This window comes from Suricata suricatta, chromosome 7, assembly GCF_006229205.1.
Source record: "Suricata suricatta isolate VVHF042 chromosome 7, meerkat_22Aug2017_6uvM2_HiC, whole genome shotgun sequence".
Taxonomy (NCBI): Eukaryota; Metazoa; Chordata; class Mammalia; order Carnivora; family Herpestidae; genus Suricata; species Suricata suricatta.
Genome location: NC_043706.1, coordinates 52,184,486 through 52,205,146, shown reverse-complemented (window position 1 = coordinate 52,205,146; position 20,661 = coordinate 52,184,486). Strand labels below are relative to the sequence as shown.

Sequence of the window (20,661 nt, the reverse complement as noted above, 5' to 3'; positions counted from 1 at the left end):
GTTGTGTCCTGGGTAAGCTTTGGTTGGCAGAGTGCACCTCTGGCTAAAACAAGTTTGAAGATCTTTTCTCCCCAAGAGGAATTAAGCCTCTGGGAGAAGGCTGAGAAGTATGTGTATCTTTTCTGTGCTCCCATCTGTGCTCATGGGTGTGGCTGTGGGGAGGGGAGTGCATGGTGGTGCTGCCACCACGGCCCTTCTGGGATGAATTTAGGTCCCTGGCTGTGTGGCTTCTGAAGCCCAGTGGGGCATGTGTGGTGATGCTGTAACTGAAGCACTTGCCCCACAAACGGAAAACTGCATTTAAACCCAAAGCTTTGGGTGGGAGGTAATTTCATTATAAAACAAGCCCAGGCTGAAACTTTTTTTCCAGTGGTTCAGAGTAGTTGTCTTGGGTGTTTCCCACCCTTTATCCCTGCTGTTGACTCACTCTGTGACTGGCCTTGTTGTATTAAAGGAGTGAATAGTGTTGTGCCTGTGAATCACCCTCTAGTTTCCTGTGGCTTGAGGAATGTAGCCTCACAACCTGAAAAAATACTCAAATCCATGGTCAAAGTAAAAGAGATCACAACTGTATATAGAAGAAGTTACTAAGACTTTTAGATGTCAGTTATACCTCTGTTTTAAAAAAAATTTTTTTTTAGGACACTCTCTTTCATAAAGAATGAAATTTGTTTGATGAATATTAGACCATGTATTAAGTTGTATTTGATTTTGTTCCCTGGGCTACTGAGACATGTTCATGGTATCAGCCAGTACTTATCAAGAAAGACTGATTATATTCAAGGTACACAGAATAAGAATGTTCTATTGTGCAATAACCTGCAGTCTATTGCCCTAGAGAGACAGGAATTCCCAAGTTATTTTTGTCCCTTGCATTGATTTACTCTGTCACCTTGAGAAGAAGAAAGGATTTCGCTTTCTTTTTCTAGTTTGCCATATAGAGAAGTTTTATGGAGTTTATTTACTGAAAGGATAGTTTCTTCAATAGCTGAGGACATTTTATTTTGTTTTTCTTTTTCTGGAATTGGTATGATAAGAAATCAAAGCACCTATTTATCTTAAGTCCCTTGATTCTAGAGAGTATATGGGTTTGAGTCACCCTGTGTCTTATTCCTAGTTGGAAAAAGTAGAAAGGGCATTCAAAATTCTGGATCAAATCCTAGCTTTGCTGCTTCCTTGCTTAGAGAAACCTTGGATTAGAGTAAATCTTTGACATTTACTTATTTTTAATAAGTAAAATGAAGATCATGATACATAAATACAGTAGTATTTGTGAGATGATAGCAATTCCATAGCACATGGCATAGTAACTTTGACATGAATTTGACACTTGATATTTGTTGTAGGTGCTTAATAATGTTTGCTAATTGAATTAAAATGATTTGGAAGCCACTAGTGTTTGTTGAGGTGTACTGTATCATATTTAAACTATTCTCATCTTACTTAGTGCTTATATTAATACTATGTACTTGGTATGTAGTAATGTACCTGATGACCGTCACTTGATTTTACAGATGAGGAAAATTGAGTTAACAGAAGTCAAACCATTTTCCCAGTCTGAAATTGTTAGCCAGTGTTGATGCCAGGATTTGGACTCATGTTTGTGTAGGTCTCTCAGCCTGGTCTTCTTAGTCTACCAAATGGAGCAGATAGTGAAGTATATAGTGGGAAATTCCTTTTATTATTTATGTCTTGAAGTCTAGAGGCACCTAATTACTTAATGAACTTATATAGGCACTCTTTCTCTCTCTCTCTCAAAATAAACAAACAAACAAACAAATAAACAAACATTTTTTAAAAATGGGGAGAGGTGCCTGGGTGACTCAGTTGGCTAAGAGTCCAATTTCTGCTCAGGTTATTATTTCGTGGTCCATGGTTTCGAGCCCTGCATTGGGTTCTGTGCTGGCAGCTCAGAGCCTGGAGTCTATTTCAGATTCTGTGTCTCCCTCTCTCTCTCTGCCCCTTCCCTGCTTATGCTCTGTCTCTCCCCTGTCTCAAAAATAAATTTTAAAAAACCCCTCAAAAACAAAAAAAATTGGGGTGCCTAGGTGGCTCAGTCAGTTAAGCGTCTGACTCTTGATTTCAGCCCAGGTCACGATCTCATGGTTTGTGAGTTTGAGCCCTGTATCAGGCTCTTCGCTGAGAGCCCTGTTTCAGGCTCTTCATTGACTGCACAGAGTCTGCTTGGGATTCTTTTCCTCCTCCTCTCTCTGCCCCTCCCCATCCCTTCCCTCTCTAAATAAATAAATAAACTTAAAAAAAACTTGCATAGGCATATATTATCTGAATAAGGTATTGGTAGGGACAGAAAAATATGTAAAGGAAAGAAGAAATATTCTTTCAGAAACCAACAAATCATACAATCTGAAAGAAATTTGAAACAGACACTATATGCATTCATATAATTTCTTGTTTATATTTTTCTCTGAGCTATTGGAGGTCTTAGATAATTTTTGAGGCTATCTTAGATTAATTTGAATTTTAGAGTGAGTCATTCTGTTTCCCTTCCATATGGTGGTTATAACTGTAAAAAAGTTTTCAAAACTAAGGACTTTAAAACCCCACATGATCTCAGGTATTCATAATATTGGTGAATTTTTCTCATATATAAATAATGTAGAAATGATGTTTATTTACTTTGCTTTGTCAATTTATATAATAACTATGCATTTTGGGATATATTCTTTTTTTTTTTTTTTTTTTGAGAGAGAGAGAGAGAACATGCACTCATAAGAGGAGGGAGAAGAAGAGGAACAGGAAAAGAATATTAAGCAGGCTCTGTGCTTAACACCAACCCCCATATGGGGCTTGATCTCATGACTATGAGATCTTGACCTGAACCGAAATCAAGAGTTGGATGCTTAACTGAGCTACCAGCCACCCCTGGGATATTTATTGACCAGACCTTTGAATCTGAAAGAAAGGCAAAGATTGAAAACTCTAGAAGAACTCTAGTTTTCTTAAGTCATGTAACACAGATAAAGAATTGCAGAAACTATCTAACCTTGAGGAGCCTGGCTGGCTCAGTCAGTAGAACATGTGATTCTCAATCTCAGGGTCATGAGTTCAAGCCCCACATTAGAAATGGAGCCTACAATTGGGGCGCCTGGTGGCTCAGTTGATTGAGTGTCTGACTTGGGCTCAGGTCATGATCTCATGGTTCGTGGGTTCGAGCCTCACATCAGGCTCTGTGTTGATAGCCTGAAGCCTGGAGCCTACTTAAGATTCTGTGTGTCTCTCTCTGCCCCTCCCCTGCACATGCTGTGTCTCTGTCTCTCAAAAATAAACAAACATTAAAAAAAAATAAATAGAGCCCACAAAAAACCAAAAAAACCCCCCTAACTTTCTACCCTTAACTGTGACTCAGAATGACAGCAGTTAGAATGTATACAATTCTTAAATGTTCTAGAAGTGTAACTATAATTAGAAAGCTCTTTATGTTCATATGTTTTTAGTGTGCTCAGGTAGGAGAGATTAGGTTAAAATCAGATTGTTGGTGTTTTATATTACAGTTTTTGGCCAGTTATGAGAACATATACTAGTAAATCCTTCAGCACAGAACCCAGTACTTTCTGTGCCTACCCACTGATAATGTGGATCTGACACCGTGGATCCTCAGCACACAGCCACTGCGCTGGCAGGAAGGAACGGGATCTGATCATTGATTGCAGGGAGTGGTGGCAGCGGGAGAGGGGATATACAGAAAAGCATTTGTGTGGAGAGATTGACGGCCTCTATTGTTCTACACCGTCTATGCCTCAGCTTACTTAGCACATTCCGTCCTTGTCCTGGATCTGGATTCCTGGCAAAGGAGAGCGGAATGATTACTGTATTTTGTTCTGTGGCAATTAAACTTCAAACAAGATTGCCTTCTGAACATGGTAATTTCTGAGTATATTCTCAGTTATTGATTCTCCTTGCAAAGACTTTCTACAGTGTCATCACTTTGTATCCTGTTCTGGGCAATCATCCTCTGAAAAGGTGTCACCAGTTGAACCTCTGCCTCTTCCGCCAACCTCTTACTCCCCTTTCTTCTTCCCTCTCCTCTTCCTTTTCCCTTCCCCTCTCTCCCTTGTTCTCCCTTTCCTTCTGCAGCCAGAAGCCTGAGTAAGCTAATCATACCTGAAGTGTTTAGCTCTGTCTTCAGATCTGAGTGGGGGTAGCCTGGCCTGTGTATTAGTTTTTTTTTTTTTTTTTTTTCCTGTATCTTCTCTAGAGTCGGCCAGAGTATTGAATACATAAATGAATAAAAGAACTTGAAACACCTTTTTTTCCTCACAGTTATTATTCATGTAACACACAGATGCATTTTCCTTATGGAAGATTCAAACACTCAATATAGATACACGAAGAATGAAATATGCAGTATATCACACTGATTCCCACTCCTTCCACCTTCCACCCTGTTCTGATGAAATTGCTCTTTTTCATGTCACAATGTCCAAAGTTTCCATTTTTAATATTCTGTAGATGGGTAACATGTAATCCATTCATATAGCCTCCTATTGATTGACATTTAAATAATTTCAAATATTTTGCTACAGTAAACATCCTGGTGTGCTATTAATGTATAAGCACATATTGCATTAAATTTCCTACAAGTGGAATTGTTGGTTCAGGAAGTTATATGCATTTTAATTTATAATGTATACTGACAAATTTCCATCAAGAAGTTTTTGCCAGTATATACTTTCACCAGTGTTGTTTGGAACCACCTGTTTCTCTGCATTAGTTATTATTATAAATTTATGCTGATATGAAATCATTTGCTTCACATGCATTTCCTGATTAGAAGGGTGGTTGAGCATTTCCCCATGTCTTTTTTTTAAGTTTAAAAATTTTTTAATTAATCTCTATACCCAACGTTATCATGATGACCCCAGAGTTGAATCACATGGTCCACCGACTGAGCTGGCCAAGGGCCCCTCTTTGTGTCTTTATTTGCCATTTGCATGCCTTCTTTTTCGAATTGCATGTTCAGATCATTTGTACTTGGAAAGGGGTTGTCTTTTTTCCTTCTGATTAATAGAAGTTATTCATGTATTTTGGATATTCTTGGTGTGTATTACATAGACAGCATATATTTTCTCTCAGTCATGCCTTCCTTTAAGCCTCATTTATAGTTGTCACTGTTATATCAGTACTTTGTCAAATTTGTCTGCCTTAAAAATTTTTTTGTTTGCCTTTAAAAAAAGTTTTTTGTGACATTTATTTATTTTTGAGAGAGAGAGAGAGAGACAGAGCACGAGCGAGGGAGGGGCAGAGAGAGAGGGAGACACAGAATCAGAAGCAGGGTCCAGGCTGAGTCAGCAGCACAGAGCCCAACATGGAGGTTGAACTCACAAACTGCAAGATCATAACCTGAGCTGCAGTTAGATGCTTAACCGACTGAGCTACCCAGGTTCTCCTTGTCTGCCTTTATGTGTTCATTTTTTCCCAGGGGTTTTGTAACTTGTTTTGAAACACTTTTCCTACCCAATTATTTTTAAAACACAATTTTCTGTATTTTCTTCTAGTGGTTTCATTTAATTAAAAATTTTTCTCATTCTCAGGGATGCTGACTGGTTCAGTTGGTAGAGCATGTGATTCTTGACCTTGGGGTTGTAAGTTCGAGCCCCCATTATTTAAAAATAAAATCTTTTTTTAGGGGTGCCTGAGTGGCTCAGGCAGTTAAGTGTCTGACTCCGGCTCAGATCCTGATCTCAGGGCTCGTGAGTTCGAGCCCCACATTAGGCTCTGTGCTGACTGCTCAGAACCTGGAGCCTGCTTCAGATTCTGTCTCTGGCTCTCTCTGCCCCATCCCCACTCACCCCCAATCCTCCCCCCACTCTTTCTCTCTCTCTCTCTCTGTCAAATATAAACATTAAAAAATCTGTTTAAAAAATAAAATCAGAAAAATTTGTTTCTCATTCCCATTTCTGATTGTATAATTTTTTCATGTACTGCCAGATAGTATAACTCTGAATTTATTATAGCTGTATGTTTGAAATGAGTCAAGTTCCATCTTGAAATACCTCCTTTTAAAGCTATGTTCATATTCTTGGCAGAAGGATTAAGGATTTTGAAAAATTCTTCTTTATTGAGATTATAATTTAGATATGCCAATAACCCTTATTTAAATGTGGTTTTTACCATAGTTGCTCTCCAGCACAGAAGCAGTAGACTGATTATGCTCTCATCAGGGAGGGACTGCAATAGAAAATAATGTTAATTTCATTTAGATTCAGATCTTAACAAATAATACTTGTAAGAAACAAAAGATGAAAAATCCATCATAATTGGGAATTTAAATTGCTACAGCCAGTAATATGAAAGTGATTACAACAGAGGCAGAACAGTACTCATTATTGGGACTTTGCAGTAGTGAAGAAGCTAACCTAAGAAATTACTGGGAAGAACATTGGTATACTTTCACCCATGGAGTGCTACACAGTTTGTAAAGTTTTTTTTTATGATGAATAATTTAATAGCATGATTTTGGTGAAATTTTCCAAATAAGAATCTTGCCTTTAACAAAATAGGGGCAGGGGGTAGATGTTGTGGCTTAGGTCAGCGATGTTAAGTATCTTCCTGTAGGTCTGTAGTCCTACAGAGTTGGGTCACACAGAACAGTGGGGGAAAGTTGGATTTGTTGTAACTCTGTACTCATAGAAATAAGCCATAATGAAATTTCTCTGGGAATATTTGGTAAGATTTTTCAACTAAAATGGGAATAAGGACTCCCTTCTTACCATTTCACCTACAACCTCTAGTCACAGGTGATGTTGGCTAGGGCCACTGTAGTGAGGGTCACATCAAGTGAGCAAGGGAATTGTTGGAGAATGAGGGGCAGAACCCCTACGTGATGCTTGGGTATAGGCTGCTTCTCACGGGGCCAGAGGTGGGACTGGGTGTGGAGAGGGGTGGTGATGTGCATCATGTCTGATCCATTTTTACCCAGCTCCCTGGTCATCAGCTGTACACTGTCATCAGTTTTAGGAGCTGGTCTTTTCACTGATTCCAAGGATTTATTCCAGCCAGTTTTCCTTCTATCATGGTAGAAATCTTAGAGCTTTTCCCTTGCTAATTTTACTGTATTATCCTACAGAGCTATTTCTGGGCAGTGGTAGGGAAACTGACTAGATCCATAAACCCCTTATTCTCCCTCCCCCCAACTTTTCCCCATGGGATTCCAACATGTCATCCTTTCCTTCTTTTTTTTAAAGATAGAGTGTTTTACAAAGTGTTGCCCAATCTCCTTTTGAAATTCACATCTGAACCTTATTAAATAAGCAGAAAACTCATCATTGCCCTAAATTCTGATGTGACCTCTTGCTGTTATTAAACATTGTTATTAACCTTTCTGTATTCTTGAGAATGACTGACTTGCAGAAGGTGAATTCCATCTTTTCTGTATTTCCACCACTGAGTATTTGTCCAAGCCTCATTTTTTGCTTTCTGTTGTTAACTTATTAAGCAGTTAGCATTTTGTTTTCCAGTTATGAAATTATAATATTGAGGGGCACCTGGGTGGCTCAGTCAGTTGAGCATCCAACTTCAGCTCAGGTCATGATCTCCCAGTTCGTGGGGTTGAGCCCCGCGTTGGGCTCTGTGCTGACAGCTCAGAGCCTGGAGCCTGCTTCCGATTCTGTGTGTCCCTCTCTCTCTGCCCCTCCCCTGCTCATGATCTATCTCTCTCTGTCTCTCAAAAATAAATAAATGTTAAAAAAAAAGAAATTATAATATTGAATGTGCTTTTGCAAACAGCATCCCCTTCCTTCTCCCTGGCTTAGTAGCCATATGATCCTGGGCAAGTTGTTTAACCTCTCAGCTTCTGTTTCTTCTTTTGTAAATAGGCATAATCTCAAAGAATTGTTGTGAGGATAATATGCAGTATATGTATAACGTATGTATGTTGCTGAGTATAATACCTGGCAAATAGTAAGTGCTCTCACATTGCTACTATTATAATCCTCTTTCAGTGAAATGGGTAGGCTTGGGTTATTTCTGTAGGGCAGACAGAGGCTCTGATAAAACAGACAATTAGAAAGGGAGAGAAATGAAGAATACCTAGTAAGCAGATACTTTAAACTTCTCTGCAGAAATTGATATTTTTTTCTTTATGATATATTGAGAATAAAGGTAAACATCATTTATGGATATTTCAAAGCATATTGGCAACTATTATAGTTGCAGTTTCTTTTCCCTTGGCATGAACACATTTGTTAGCTCTCTACTGCTGAAAATAACTAGTGATCTTTTCGTTATTGTTTGTTGTTTTTGAGTTACCGTTTGTACAGTTTCTATCCAGGTAGGTCTGTTTGTTTAATGTTTCAGACAAATAGGGGTATTGAAGATCTTTGGTCTGTTACCTCTTTAGAATGGGGTTTCTCATTTCTTTCTTTTTAAAATTTTGTTTATTTATTTATGTTATTAATCTCTGCTCCCAATGTGGAGCTCGAACTCAGGACCAGTCAGGCACTCCAGGGGTTCTCACTTTTTGACATTTTTTCATTCATGCTCAGAATCAAAGTACTAATAAATTTGAGAGACCCCTTGCTTTTCCTGCATTATTAGTTTAGGGGCTTTATTGTTTAATGACATAGAAAAGAAGTGCGTTTTGGAATCACATTGAAGATCCCACTTAGGCTGTGGAATCTTAGGCTGATTTCTTAATCTCTCCCAAACCTTGTTTATATATATATATATATATGTATGTATGTGTGTGTGTGTGTGTGTGTGTGTGTGTGTGTGTGTATATATATATATATATATATATAAAAGATTATTTATAGCATCTGGGTGGCTTACTTGGTTGAGCATCTGACTCTTGGTTTTGACTCAGGTCATGATTTTATGGTGTCATGGGTTCAAGCCTCCTGTTGGGCTCTGCACTGGCAGTATGGAGCTTGGGATTCTCTCTCTCCCTCACTCTCAAAGAAATAAACTTAGGTCTAATAATAAAGTTAGGTTAAGTTTAATAAACTTAAGTTTATTTGTTTATTTTGAGAGAGAGAGAGTGCACATGCGCACAAGTGGAGGAGGGGCAGAGAGGGAGGGAGAGAATCCCAAGCAGGCTCCGCACTGTCCGTGAAGAGCCCATTGCGGGGTTTGAACTCACACTGTGAGATCATGACCTGAGCCAAAGTTGGATGCCCAGCTGACTGAGCCACCCAGCAGCCCTGGTTTTTATATCTTTAAAAGGAAGAGGTACCATCCAGCTCAAAGAATTTGATTTAAGTGAAAATATTTATGAAATGTACACAAATACTTGCTGTTGGAATTCCCCCTGAAGGATATGTGTCTAGCATATAAAGTTGAGCTTTCTAAATCACCTTCATAGCATGCATTTCAGGGATGAGTTAAACAAGTTAGGCTGGGTGTTGTTTTTTATTCCAGGGGAATTCTGCCTGGGGTGTTAGAGAATGTGATGAGCTAGTTCAGCAGTGAAATGTAACATCCTATTGGTTTGCCTCATTGCAAAAAAACTTAGGAAGTCAAAACTCTTTTTTAAAGGGACCTCATATGAACAGCTTAAAATTAAAAGGAAAAATAGATTATTTAGCTTTAAAAAAAATAGTTGTATATATTCTGTACAAAATAGTGCAGGAGGCTGGCTTTGCTAATGTTTGTTTAAAAGGGGGAGTTGACTAGTTTTCAGCTTGCAAGTGGGAGTGTCTAGTCCGTGTTTTTCTATCTACATAGAAGGTTAACAGGACTCTGACACATCAGAGTTTGTACGAAAAGTTTAAGGAACTGCTGGACAGATTTCTGCAGAATGATGGGGCAGCTCATGAAAAATGATCAAGACTGGAATGCAAAGCTGGTGGGGCTGATGTGCTGTATGGGTTAGTAGTTTCACCTGTAATATCACTTTCATGCTTCCAGAACTGAGAAAGGAAAGTTGCTTTACCTGTCGGTTTGTGTGGCGGGAGTTTAGCAGACTGTGGGGCACCCTTCAGAAATCTGGCCAGGCTCACAAAACAACCTCCGAGGCTCCCTAGAGAGATTTTTCATCATATTGTTGTCATAGGATATGTGTTTAAATAATCTTAATATGTATTTTACGTGTGATACTAAGTGGATTTAATTTTGATTGGATTTTACTGAAGACCAGGCAGTGTAGTTTATAATAACAATCCTTGCTCACACTTTTATTTGTTTTTTTCCCCCAAATTCTCTTATTCTTTGTGTTCTGTGTCATTACGTATTTTCAGCCAGGTTGTACTTTATAACGTGATCATAAATGTATATTTTTCCTTAGTGATTACTGTATTAATGAAATATTTTCCCAGTAAAGGAATGTTATAAAAATTCATTCAGAAAAATAACTGAATAGTCTGTACAACCAGTAAAACCAGTTAAAATCTTAGGAATGGTTTTCCCTTTTTGTTGTCACAGCAACATTGCCCTAAATGTAAATCTCAAAGTTAGACATTCCTTACTGAAATGAAATAAAGAACCATTATGAGACTTGTAATTGGAAAATTAGATGGTGTAATCTGGAATACTCCCTTTTGAAATAACTCCCTTTTGGAATAATGCTTATGGAAAGTGGCAAATCACATTCTCCAGAAACTTAAATTATTCCCTGATTGTAAGTTGCTTTCCTGAGGAAAGTTGAGGTCCTTAAAGTCGACATTACCTCTTTCCTCATTATTGTTGCACTCTGGGAGGCTTCTAGCATTAAAGAACCTGCCTTGATATACTTGAATGGGAGTGGTCTACATTTATTAGGGTTTAAAAGAAAAGATTTGGGTTGTTACTGCTAGAAAACAGTATAGAATTTACAAGTTGTGTTACTTAGCTTTGGTCTTCCCTTACTCATGTACTTTAGTTGTGGGTCATAATCCCCAGGTATCACCGCAGCATTACTTGTCAGATAGTTAGTTCCCATCTTACATTTGCAGCCGTGTTTTTGAGCATCTAGCAAAAACCACCACAACAAACCTCAGCAGTGAAAATAACCTTTTTAGAGTTATGTATTATTTAAGTGAACCTCTCATCTGTACTGGGAGGTAAATTATTTGATTGAATCACCATTATTGATACATCATATAGATAAGAAATTAATCAGCATGTTTTTAGAGCATATGTTTGACTTATTCACATTCCTTAAAATATAGGAGCACTTCTTATTAATTTAGAAAATAAGAAATATATTTTATTAACCGTTATGTGCTGAGAGAAGAGTTTATATAATGCGCATGATATATTAAACTTAATGAGACAGAGTAAATTTGTTAGAGTTTGTATTATTACATGATGATTCAATAAAGTAATGAAATTTTGGAGTAGAGTTACAGGAATGCCTTAATCCCATATTCTGTAATGTGATATGGAAGCTGTCTATTCTTGAATTATGAAGATTTTTTAATAATACATGTTTTTCTTGATGATTTAACATTAGGGTCAGGTTATAAATTGGATAGGAATAATGTGGATATTATTGCTAAGAAGTAATTTTTTCCCCTATACTCTGTTTTCTTTTTGCTGGAGGCTTGGAAAAGCACTGCTGAAAAGGTGATATGAGTGCTAGACTTTGGTGCCAGAGGTTGTTTGCATTCACTTGTCCAAAGTTCACTGGCACAGCAGGGCCAGATTCCTCAGCACCCAGTCTGTGACTGAGATGTGTTCAGCTCTTGCATTTGAAAGATGACAGAATGTTGGGATAATGGACACAACTCTGGAGGGAATCACAACCCTTGGGTTTTATACATGGCTGGCTTCTATCTTGCAAATCTACTTGTTCTCTTGGAGCTCCATTTGACTGCCTTGGGCAGGGTTGGTCTTCCTCTCATTTGTCCTTGCTTTCGTGGTGAGTGCCACTTCATTTGCTCAGTTGGTATGCTCATTGCATTGCCTTCATGTTAGGTGCCCTCTCTAGATGATGTTCTCTAGAGAGCAAGGGCCAGTGCTCTGTCAGCATGGATGTCAAGTACCACTGTGACACCGGCCTGTTGGAATAGATGAGCAAATGAGAGATGTATAGAATCCACATTTTACTAGTAAGTAGGACTAGTAGGTTGCTTCTTGTTCTTTGTTCTTGCCTTATGTACTAGTAATTTAGGTTCATTCTGAACTCTTTAGTAATGGGAAGGCTGAAAGACCTTTAAGACACCATTATTGTTTTATTTCCTTATTGTATGTAAGGATTTGTGTATATAAATAATTATATATTATTCTCTTGAGCTTGATTGTCCTTTTTGAAACATAATTCACATTTTGGGCATATTTATTTGTTGAGTGCATAAAAGCGTTATGGGGTGTCTTCTGTTGGGTAGGCAAAGGTGAGTGAGATGTAGATGTTACTTCAAAAGGACCAATGAAAGAATTAATATATATTTTGTGGGTGATAATGTTGGTTAACAGTTATTGATATCATTGTTCTTAAGGACAGCTAGTGATTTTATATTGAGAATTAGTGTTTTCATTTTCTCTGAAAAATACCCAGAAATGGAATAGCTAGATCATGGGGTAGTTCTTTGTTTTCTGAGGTATCTCCATTCTGTTTTCCATAGTGGCTGTACCAATTTATATTCCCACCCGCAGGGCATGAGAATTCTTTTTTATCCACATTTCCTCCAACACTTATTATTTCTTGTCTTATTTGATAACAGCCGTTTTAAACAGGTATGCAGTGATACCTTGTTGTGGTTTTGATTTGCATTTCTCAAATAATTAATACTGTTGAATGTCTTTTCATGTGCTTTTGGTTATCTGTGAATCCCACCAAACATTCAAAGATTTAATAGCTATCTTCAAATTATTTTTAAAAATTGAAGGGGAGGGAATATTTCCAAACTCATTTTACAAGCCTAGCATTACTTGGATACCAAAACCGAGATCAGGATACCATGAAAAAGAAAATTACAGGCCAATGTCACTGATGAACATAGATGCAAAAATCCTCAACAGAATTTTAGCAAACAGAATTCAACAATACATTGAAAGGATCATACATCATACATCATAATCAAGTGGGATTTATTTTGAGAATGCATGGATGGTTCAACATTCACAAATCAGTCAAAATAAGGTGTGCAAGGATGGCTCAGTTTGTTGAATATATGGCTCTTGATTTCAGCTCTGGTCATGATCTCAAGGGTAATGGGATTGAATCCCATGTTGGGCTCCATGCTGAGTGTAAAGCCTGCTTAAGATTCTCTCTCCCTTTCCCTCTACCCCTACCCCCTACTCACTCAGTCTCTCATTAACAATGAAGGATAAAAATTATATTATCACAATAGATGAGAGAAAAACATTTCACAAATTTCAACATCCATTATGATAAAAATTCAATAAATTGAGTATAAAGGGAACATACCTCAATATAAAAAAGGCCACATAGACCAAACCCACAACTAAATACTCAACAGTGAAAGCTGTGTGGTCTTGGACTTTTGTTTCTTGGGACTTTTTCGATTAATGAATCAGTCTCCTTACTAGTAATTTATTCAGATTTTCGATTTCTTCATGATTCAATCTTGGAAAATTATGATTTGTCCATTCTAGGTTTAATTTGTTGGTGTATAATTTGTTCATAGGAGTCTCTTAATGATTCTTTGGGGGCATCTGGGTAACTCAGTCAGTTAAGCATCCTGCTTCGGCTCAGGTCATGATCTCATGGTTCATGGGTTCGAGCCCCATGTTGGGCTCTGTGCTGACAGCTCCGAGCTTGCTTCAGATTCTGTGTCTCCCCCTCTCTCTGACCTTCCTCTGCTCATGCTGTCTCTCTCTGTCTTTCAAAAATAAAAGAAAAACATAAAGAAAAGTTTTAAAAAATTTTTGAAAAATTACAAAAATGATTCTTTGTATTTTCTTTGGTATCAGCTACAACTTCTCTTTCTAATTTTATTTATTTATCTCTCTCTTTTTTTATCGGTGAGTTTAGATAAAAGTTTGTCAATTTTATCTTTTTAAAGAACCAGCTCTTAATTTCATTTTCTTTTTTATTATGTGTGTGTGTGTGTGTGTGTGTGTATTTTAGTTTCTATTTCATTTACAGATGATCCCTGACATATTATGGTTCAACTTATTGTTTTTTGGCTTTACAATAGTGTGAAAGTGATATGCATTCAGTAGGAACCATATTTTGAATTTTGGACTTTTTCTTTAAAAATTTTTTTAATGTTTATTTATGTTTGAGAGAGAGAAAGAGAGAGAGAGGGAGGGAGGGGGAGAGAGAGAGGGAGACACAGAGTCTGAAGCAGGCTCCAGCTGTCAGCACAGAGCCTGATGCAGGGCTTGAACTCATGACGTGTGAGATCATGACCCAAGCTGAAGTCAGATGCTCAACCAACTGAGCCACCCATGTGCCCTGAATGTTGGTCTTTTTCTGAGCTTGTGACATGTGGTACAATACTCTCTCATGATGCTGGGCATTGTTAGTTGCAGCTCTCAGTCAGGCATGCGATCACAAAAGTCAACAACTGGTATACTTAAAACAATTGTGTTTTTCATTTTCAGTACCCACACACACACACACACACACACACACACACATACATATATATACATACATTAATTATTAATTATTAATTTTCTGTCTGGGTGATCTATCCATTGATTTAGTGGGGTTTTAAAGTCTCATACTATTATTGTATTGCTTTCAGTTTCTCCCTTTAGTCTTGTTAATATTTGCTTTATATTTTTAGATGCTTCTGTGTTGGGTGTGTAAATATTTATAAGTGTTATATCCTCTTGTTGACTGGACCTTTTATCTTTATGTAATGTTCTTATTTGTCTCTTATAGGGTCCTTGTTCTAAAGTCATTTGTCTGATGGAAGTATGGCTAGAACAGCTTTCTTTTTGTTTCTATTTGCATAGAGTATGTTTTCTATACCTTCACTTACAGTTTGTGTGTGTCCTTAGGTCTGAAGTGAGTCTCTTGTACGCAATGTGTAGATAAGTCTTGTTTTTTAAATCCATTCAGCTACTCTGTGTCTTTTGATTGAAGAATTTAGTTCATTTACATGTAAATCAATTGTTGATAGGTATGCCTGCCCTTACTGTCATTTTGTTAATTGTTTTCTGAATATTTTCATAGTTCCCCTCTATTTCTTTCATCTTTTGCTTTCTTACCTTGTAATTTGATTACAACAAAACTAAATTTTGTTTAGTGTTCTGTTTAGTTTCCTTTGTCATTATCTTTTGTGTATCTACTGTAAGTTTTTGCTTTGTGGTTACCATGAAGTTCACCTATTTCATTCTTTGTATATAACAGTCTAACCAGCAATTTTAAGTTGGTAGTAGTTAAGTTTTAGGACATTCTAAAAACTGGACCTTTTTACTTTCTCCTAGCCCTCAGGTTTTGTGTTCTTGATACCATTTTTAACATATTTTTGTTGCTATTGTAGTTATAGTTAATTTTAACTTTTGTCTTTTAACCTTCATACTAGAATTATGAGTGGTAAATCCACTACCTTTATTATATATTTGCTTTCCCAGTGCAATATTTGCTTTCATATGTTTTCTTCTTGGTATTTAGTGCCTTTTCTTTTCAGCTTGAAGAAGTTTCTTTGAAGGACTGTTCAGTGGTAATGAATACCTTTAGCTTTTGCCTCTTCAGAAAACTCTTTGTCTCTTTCAATTCTGAATGATTAACTTGCTGGATAGAGTATTCTTAATTGGAAGTTTTCTCCTTTCATCACTTTGAATATATCATGCTACTTCCTTCTGTCCCACTAAGTTTTCCGTTGTATGTAGCAAGTTATTTTTCTCTTGCTGCTTTTAAGATTCTCTCTTTTTCTTTAACTTTTGACATTTTAATTACAATGTCTCTTGCTGTGAATTTCTTTGGATTCATCTTAGGAACTTTCTGTACTTCCTGGACCTGGAGGTCTCCTTTCTTCATTAGGTTAGAGAAAATTTCAGCCATTATTTCTTCAAAAAAGTTTTTTTCCCCTTTCTCTCATTCTTTCCTTTTCTCCTCCTACTGGGATTCCAATAATAAAAATATTATATGGCTTAATGTTGTTTTATAGGTCCCTTAAGCTGTCTCCACTTAAAAAAATTGTTTTTTTTGCTTTTGTGTTTGGGTGAGTTCCACCGCCCAGTTTTCCAGATTATTGATCTCTTCTTCTGCTTCATCTAATTTGCTGTTGAACCCCTCTGATGTGTTTTTCAGTTCAGTTGTTATATTCATCAGCTCTGTGTCTTCTATTTTCTAATATATATATATATATATATATATTTTTTATCTTTGTTGAAGTTCATCTGTTCGTCTCTCAAGTTCTGTGAGTATCTTAATGACTATTACTCGAACGCTTTATCATGTAAGTTACTTATCTCCATTTCATTAAAGTTTTTTCCTGGGGTCTTATCTTGTGCTTTTGCTTGGAACATACCTTCTGTTCCTTCATTTTGCTTGTCTCTCTGTGTTCATTTCTGTATATCACGCAAATCACCTACCTCTCCTATTCTTGAAGGAGTGATTTTGTATAGGCAATGAACGTTATCATCAACCTTGACCTAGCTGTTGGTTGTCTTTCAAACTTTTGTGATTGTTTAAGTAGCCTGCTTTATTCTTGACAGGTCACAGTTGTTGAGATTGTACGAATTCCTGTCAGTGTTCTAAAGGGAGTGATCTCAGTCAGCATTTATTTTCTGGCTGATTGGAGACCAGACCCTCAGGCAGCACCTTTTAAACTATGCAAATATATACAGTCCTGTGGGACCATAGTCATAACTTCTGCTGGGGCTGCAGACCATGTGATTTAGAGATGTCCTTTTGGCAACAGTTGCAAAACTCAGGGCTCCAGATAAGTGTATAAGCTCCTGTCTGGGAGGTACCTGTGAGCTGTAGCAAGGCTGAGGAAGTGTACAACGTGGCATCTTCTGGACTATATTGTCTGAAAACTCCTCTGTGGTTTCTAGCCCTATGGTAAACCTGAAGCCTGCTCCTCTGGCTAATGCTCCAAGACCAATAAATAGGCCTTTTTGACAGAAAGACTGGGGGTGTGTTTGGGTCTAATGTTTGTGCTTTGCCCTGGGGGTGATAGCTTGCCAGAAACTCTCTCTTCTGTTGTTGTAGTGTCATGGAGCCCAGTGGTGCAGTCCATACTGGCCACCAGAGACAAGTGCTGTATGTGCTGCATGTGCCCACTGGCTTTGGCAGTCAAAGGGGAGCCTAGGGCTGGGCAAGCCCACCACCTTCAGTAGTACTTTGGGGAAGGCTGGGGTGGTGCAGGTCAGCCTGCTGGCTGAAGTGGAGCTGTGCCGCAGGGCACTTGGTTGCCTGAGTTGGAAGAGTGACTCTTGAGCTTAGAGTCATGGTTTTGAGCCTCACATTGGATGTAGAGATTACTAAAGAAATAAACTTGAAAAAAAAGGTCGCTGTGGTGGGGAGAGGATGGTGGGGAGTATAGAGAGGTTGTGTGAGTGTGGGGCAAGCCCAGCAGGATGGACAAGATGGAGGGAGCACAAAGATGGTGTCTGCCAATACTGGTGCTAACAAACTGGTGTGAGAGTGCAAAAATGACAGTACCTCCATATCCAGGGACATTTTCAGTATGGCCCTGTACCTCCAGCAGAAGCCTTAAGATGAGCAAATGAATCTTCTCATGTGGTCTAGGTGCTTTTTAAATTGCTGCTTTTGTGTTGGGTGTCTGGGTGAGTGAGTCCTTTAAAGGTAGACATTCTCTGCTTCCCACTGCCTTTTGGGTATCTTGGATATAAGCCTTATTGTTTTTTAAAGTCAGATGTTTTGGGGGCACATCTCTCTGGTGCAGGTCCCAAAGGTTGTGATGTCTGATGTGGGACACAAATACTTTGCTAGTCAGAGAGATGATCCATATTTGTGAGATATCTGCTAATTGTGTGTCATTGCACCAGTGGGACCATGTCTCTGCCTCTCCTACCTGTCTCAGTGTGGTTCTTTTGTCGTTTGTTGTAGAGGAGATGTTCAGCTAGTTTTCAGGTATTTTTTTAGAGGGAATTTATCCATATGTGGCTGTAGATTTGGTATGTCTGTAAGAGAAAGTGAGTTCAGGATGTTGCTACACAGCCATCTGAATCCAACCCCCTTAATGGTGTCCTAAATACTTTTCATAAATAGTACAAATGTTTTCAAAGGCATTTCTGTTCCATTAAAATAGTTTAAGGGCACTCAGGGATGAAAAAGGAGGAGGAACAGAGTGAGACATAGCCTATCCCTAGGGAAAGAATGGAGAGAAGGAGAGGAGACCACCATGGAAGAAGACAGCACTATCCCAGAGGCATAAAGGAGGAAGAAAGGAAACAAGAATGTAGGGAATTGTTGCCTAGAACCAGGAAGGAAGAAGGTAGTGTAGTTCTGAATGTCAGTTCTGGGTGTTGGGAGATTATGTTCTCTTTTGAAATAATTACTTGAAAAACCACAATATTCCAGTGCTCTTTCTCCTTAAATCATAAGAAGCCTTCCCTCACCCTTCTGTGTACTGTATCTGTGTTAACTGGGTGTATCACTCTCTATATTGAGAATCTAGTTGGGGTGTTCTTTTTACCAAACAAGTAAAAGCTAGGAGTCTAGGAGAGAAGCAGTGTGGTTAGTCATTAAAAAAGAGTTTATTTCAGCCATTGGACCTGAAGGTAAGTCCTGCCTTTTATCACAGCTTTAAATGTTTTGCTGAATATTCATGGTTTAACCTCTCTGAAGTCTTGGTTTCCTCTTCTGTGAGATGGGAATAATACTACCTGCTCTCCCTCTTTTAGTTGGAAGACCAGATGGGATGTAATGTGTGGTCAAGTACCTAGTGAAGGTCAGTGCAAGGGCTTGCCTGAAGCTAGTAAGGTTTTTGTCAGACAACTTCCTGGTAGTGGTAGTTGTGATGGAGTGTATGCAACAGAATGCGCAGAGCAGTTTGTTTGATGGAGTAGCATTGGCAAATACAGCACTGGCCAGAGACCAGTCTGACAGATGGCTCTCTATCTTTCTTATAGATAGCTATAAGTTGCCAAAATTTAACAGGAAAATTCAGATGTACTAACCAGTATTTTTTTAATACCTTGCATAATCACAGTTAAAATCAGAGTGTTTGCCAGTTTCATTTTATATCTTTTTTTCTCCTTCCAGATGAACGGGACAAAGTTCAAAAGAAAACGTTTACAAAATGGATAAATCAGCATCTCATGAAGGTCAGTTAATATTATTTTCACATCTTGGAATTGTTTTGCTTACTTTAATTTATTGTGCAGTATTGTATTGTATAGCCCTGAAGCATAGCTTTTCTTTTTTTAAAAAATTTTTAATGTTTATTTATTTTTGAGAGAGAGAGAGAGACAGAGGGGGAGTTGGGAGGGGCAGAGAGAGAGAGGGAGACAGAGAATCTGAAGCACACTCCAGGCTCTGAGTTGTCAGCACAGAGCCCAACAGCAGGGCTCGAATCCATAAATATGAGATCATGACCTGAGCCAAAGTCAGATGCTTAGTTGACTGTGCCACCCAGGTACCCCTGAAACATAGCTTTTCTATATCAACCTGAAAGTTTAAATTCCAGAGCATTTCACATGCATTATTGGCATCTATGATTCTTTGATGTGTGGCCTAAAGGTAATGATGAAGGTGAGAAAATAAGTACTCCAGTGATTATGGTGCATTCTGTGACATTAGGAAAACCTACTATTATTGGACTCTAAAAAAAAAAAAAATCTCAGCAATTTAAGAAGTATGTAAATATTTATGTGTTAGGGCATGGAAAAACTGTAATTCTTCAGTAAGATTTTTTTCTCTCTCAAGATTCAGAGCTCAGGTTGTAGCCTCAGATTTTTGTGGATGGCAAAAGGTTAGTTACATGAGAATAAAGATGGATTGTAGAGACTGAAGTCTAGACTTAGTCTCGTACTTAGTATGACCCAGATATTGGTGCTTAGTGTCTGTATTTCTCTGTGTAGTAAGTAGTTGTCGCTCTCAAATTAATATTTATTTGTGTGCTGTGGGACACTTTGAAGATCTGATGTAAGCTGTCCAGAAAAATACACATGCACACAACATTTGCATACAGTTTCATGGAGTTATTGGATTCCACCCTATAAATCTCAGCTAAAGCACCTGTATAACTTCACGATGAACTATTAGTCACGTGTTTCCTCTCTCATGACAGTCCTAAAGTTGGAAACAGGTAATGTTTTAAGTGTGAGACTTAGAAAGAGTTCTCTCACAAAAATACATTATTTTAAATGTGGTTATTTCTTTTATTTATTTATTTATTTATTATTATTTTAAAATAGTTTATTGTCTAATTAGTTTCCATATAACACCCAGTGCTCTTCCCCACAAGTGCCCTCCTCCAACACTACTACCTCTTTCCCCCCTCCCCCTTCCCCTTCAACCCTCAGTTCCTTTTCAGTATTCAGTAGTCTCTCAGGTTTTCCATCCCTCTCTCTCCCCAACTCGCTTTCCCTCTTCCCCTCCCCCTGGTCCTCCATTAGCTTTCTTCTGTTCTCCTGTTAGACCTATGAGTGCAAACATATGGTATCTGTCCTTCTCTGCCTGACTTATTTCACTTAGCATGACACCCTTGAGGTCCATCTGCCTTGCTACAAATGACCAGATTTCATTCTTTCTCATTGCCATGTAATACTCCATTGTGTATATATATATATAAATGTAGTTACATTCTTAAGCTACTCTATTAATTGTATTTAAGACATCATGTAGCAAAGTAGTACCAATAATGCACTAGTGTCTAATAGACTTTATCC

General features: G+C 38.0%; 1 protein-coding gene across 7 annotated transcripts in view; it reads left to right on the top strand.

Moving 5' to 3' along the window:
- Positions 1-20,661, top strand: part of DST (dystonin) — a 489,005-nt gene that overhangs the window by 211,445 nt on the left and 256,899 nt on the right. For all 7 annotated transcript variants that reach the window (XM_029945269.1, XM_029945267.1, XM_029945266.1 and 4 more), the window contains one exon: positions 19,034-19,095. In XM_029945269.1, the coding sequence (XP_029801129.1) occupies positions 19,034-19,095 (62 nt within the window). The remainder of the gene's footprint in view (positions 1-19,033; positions 19,096-20,661) is intronic.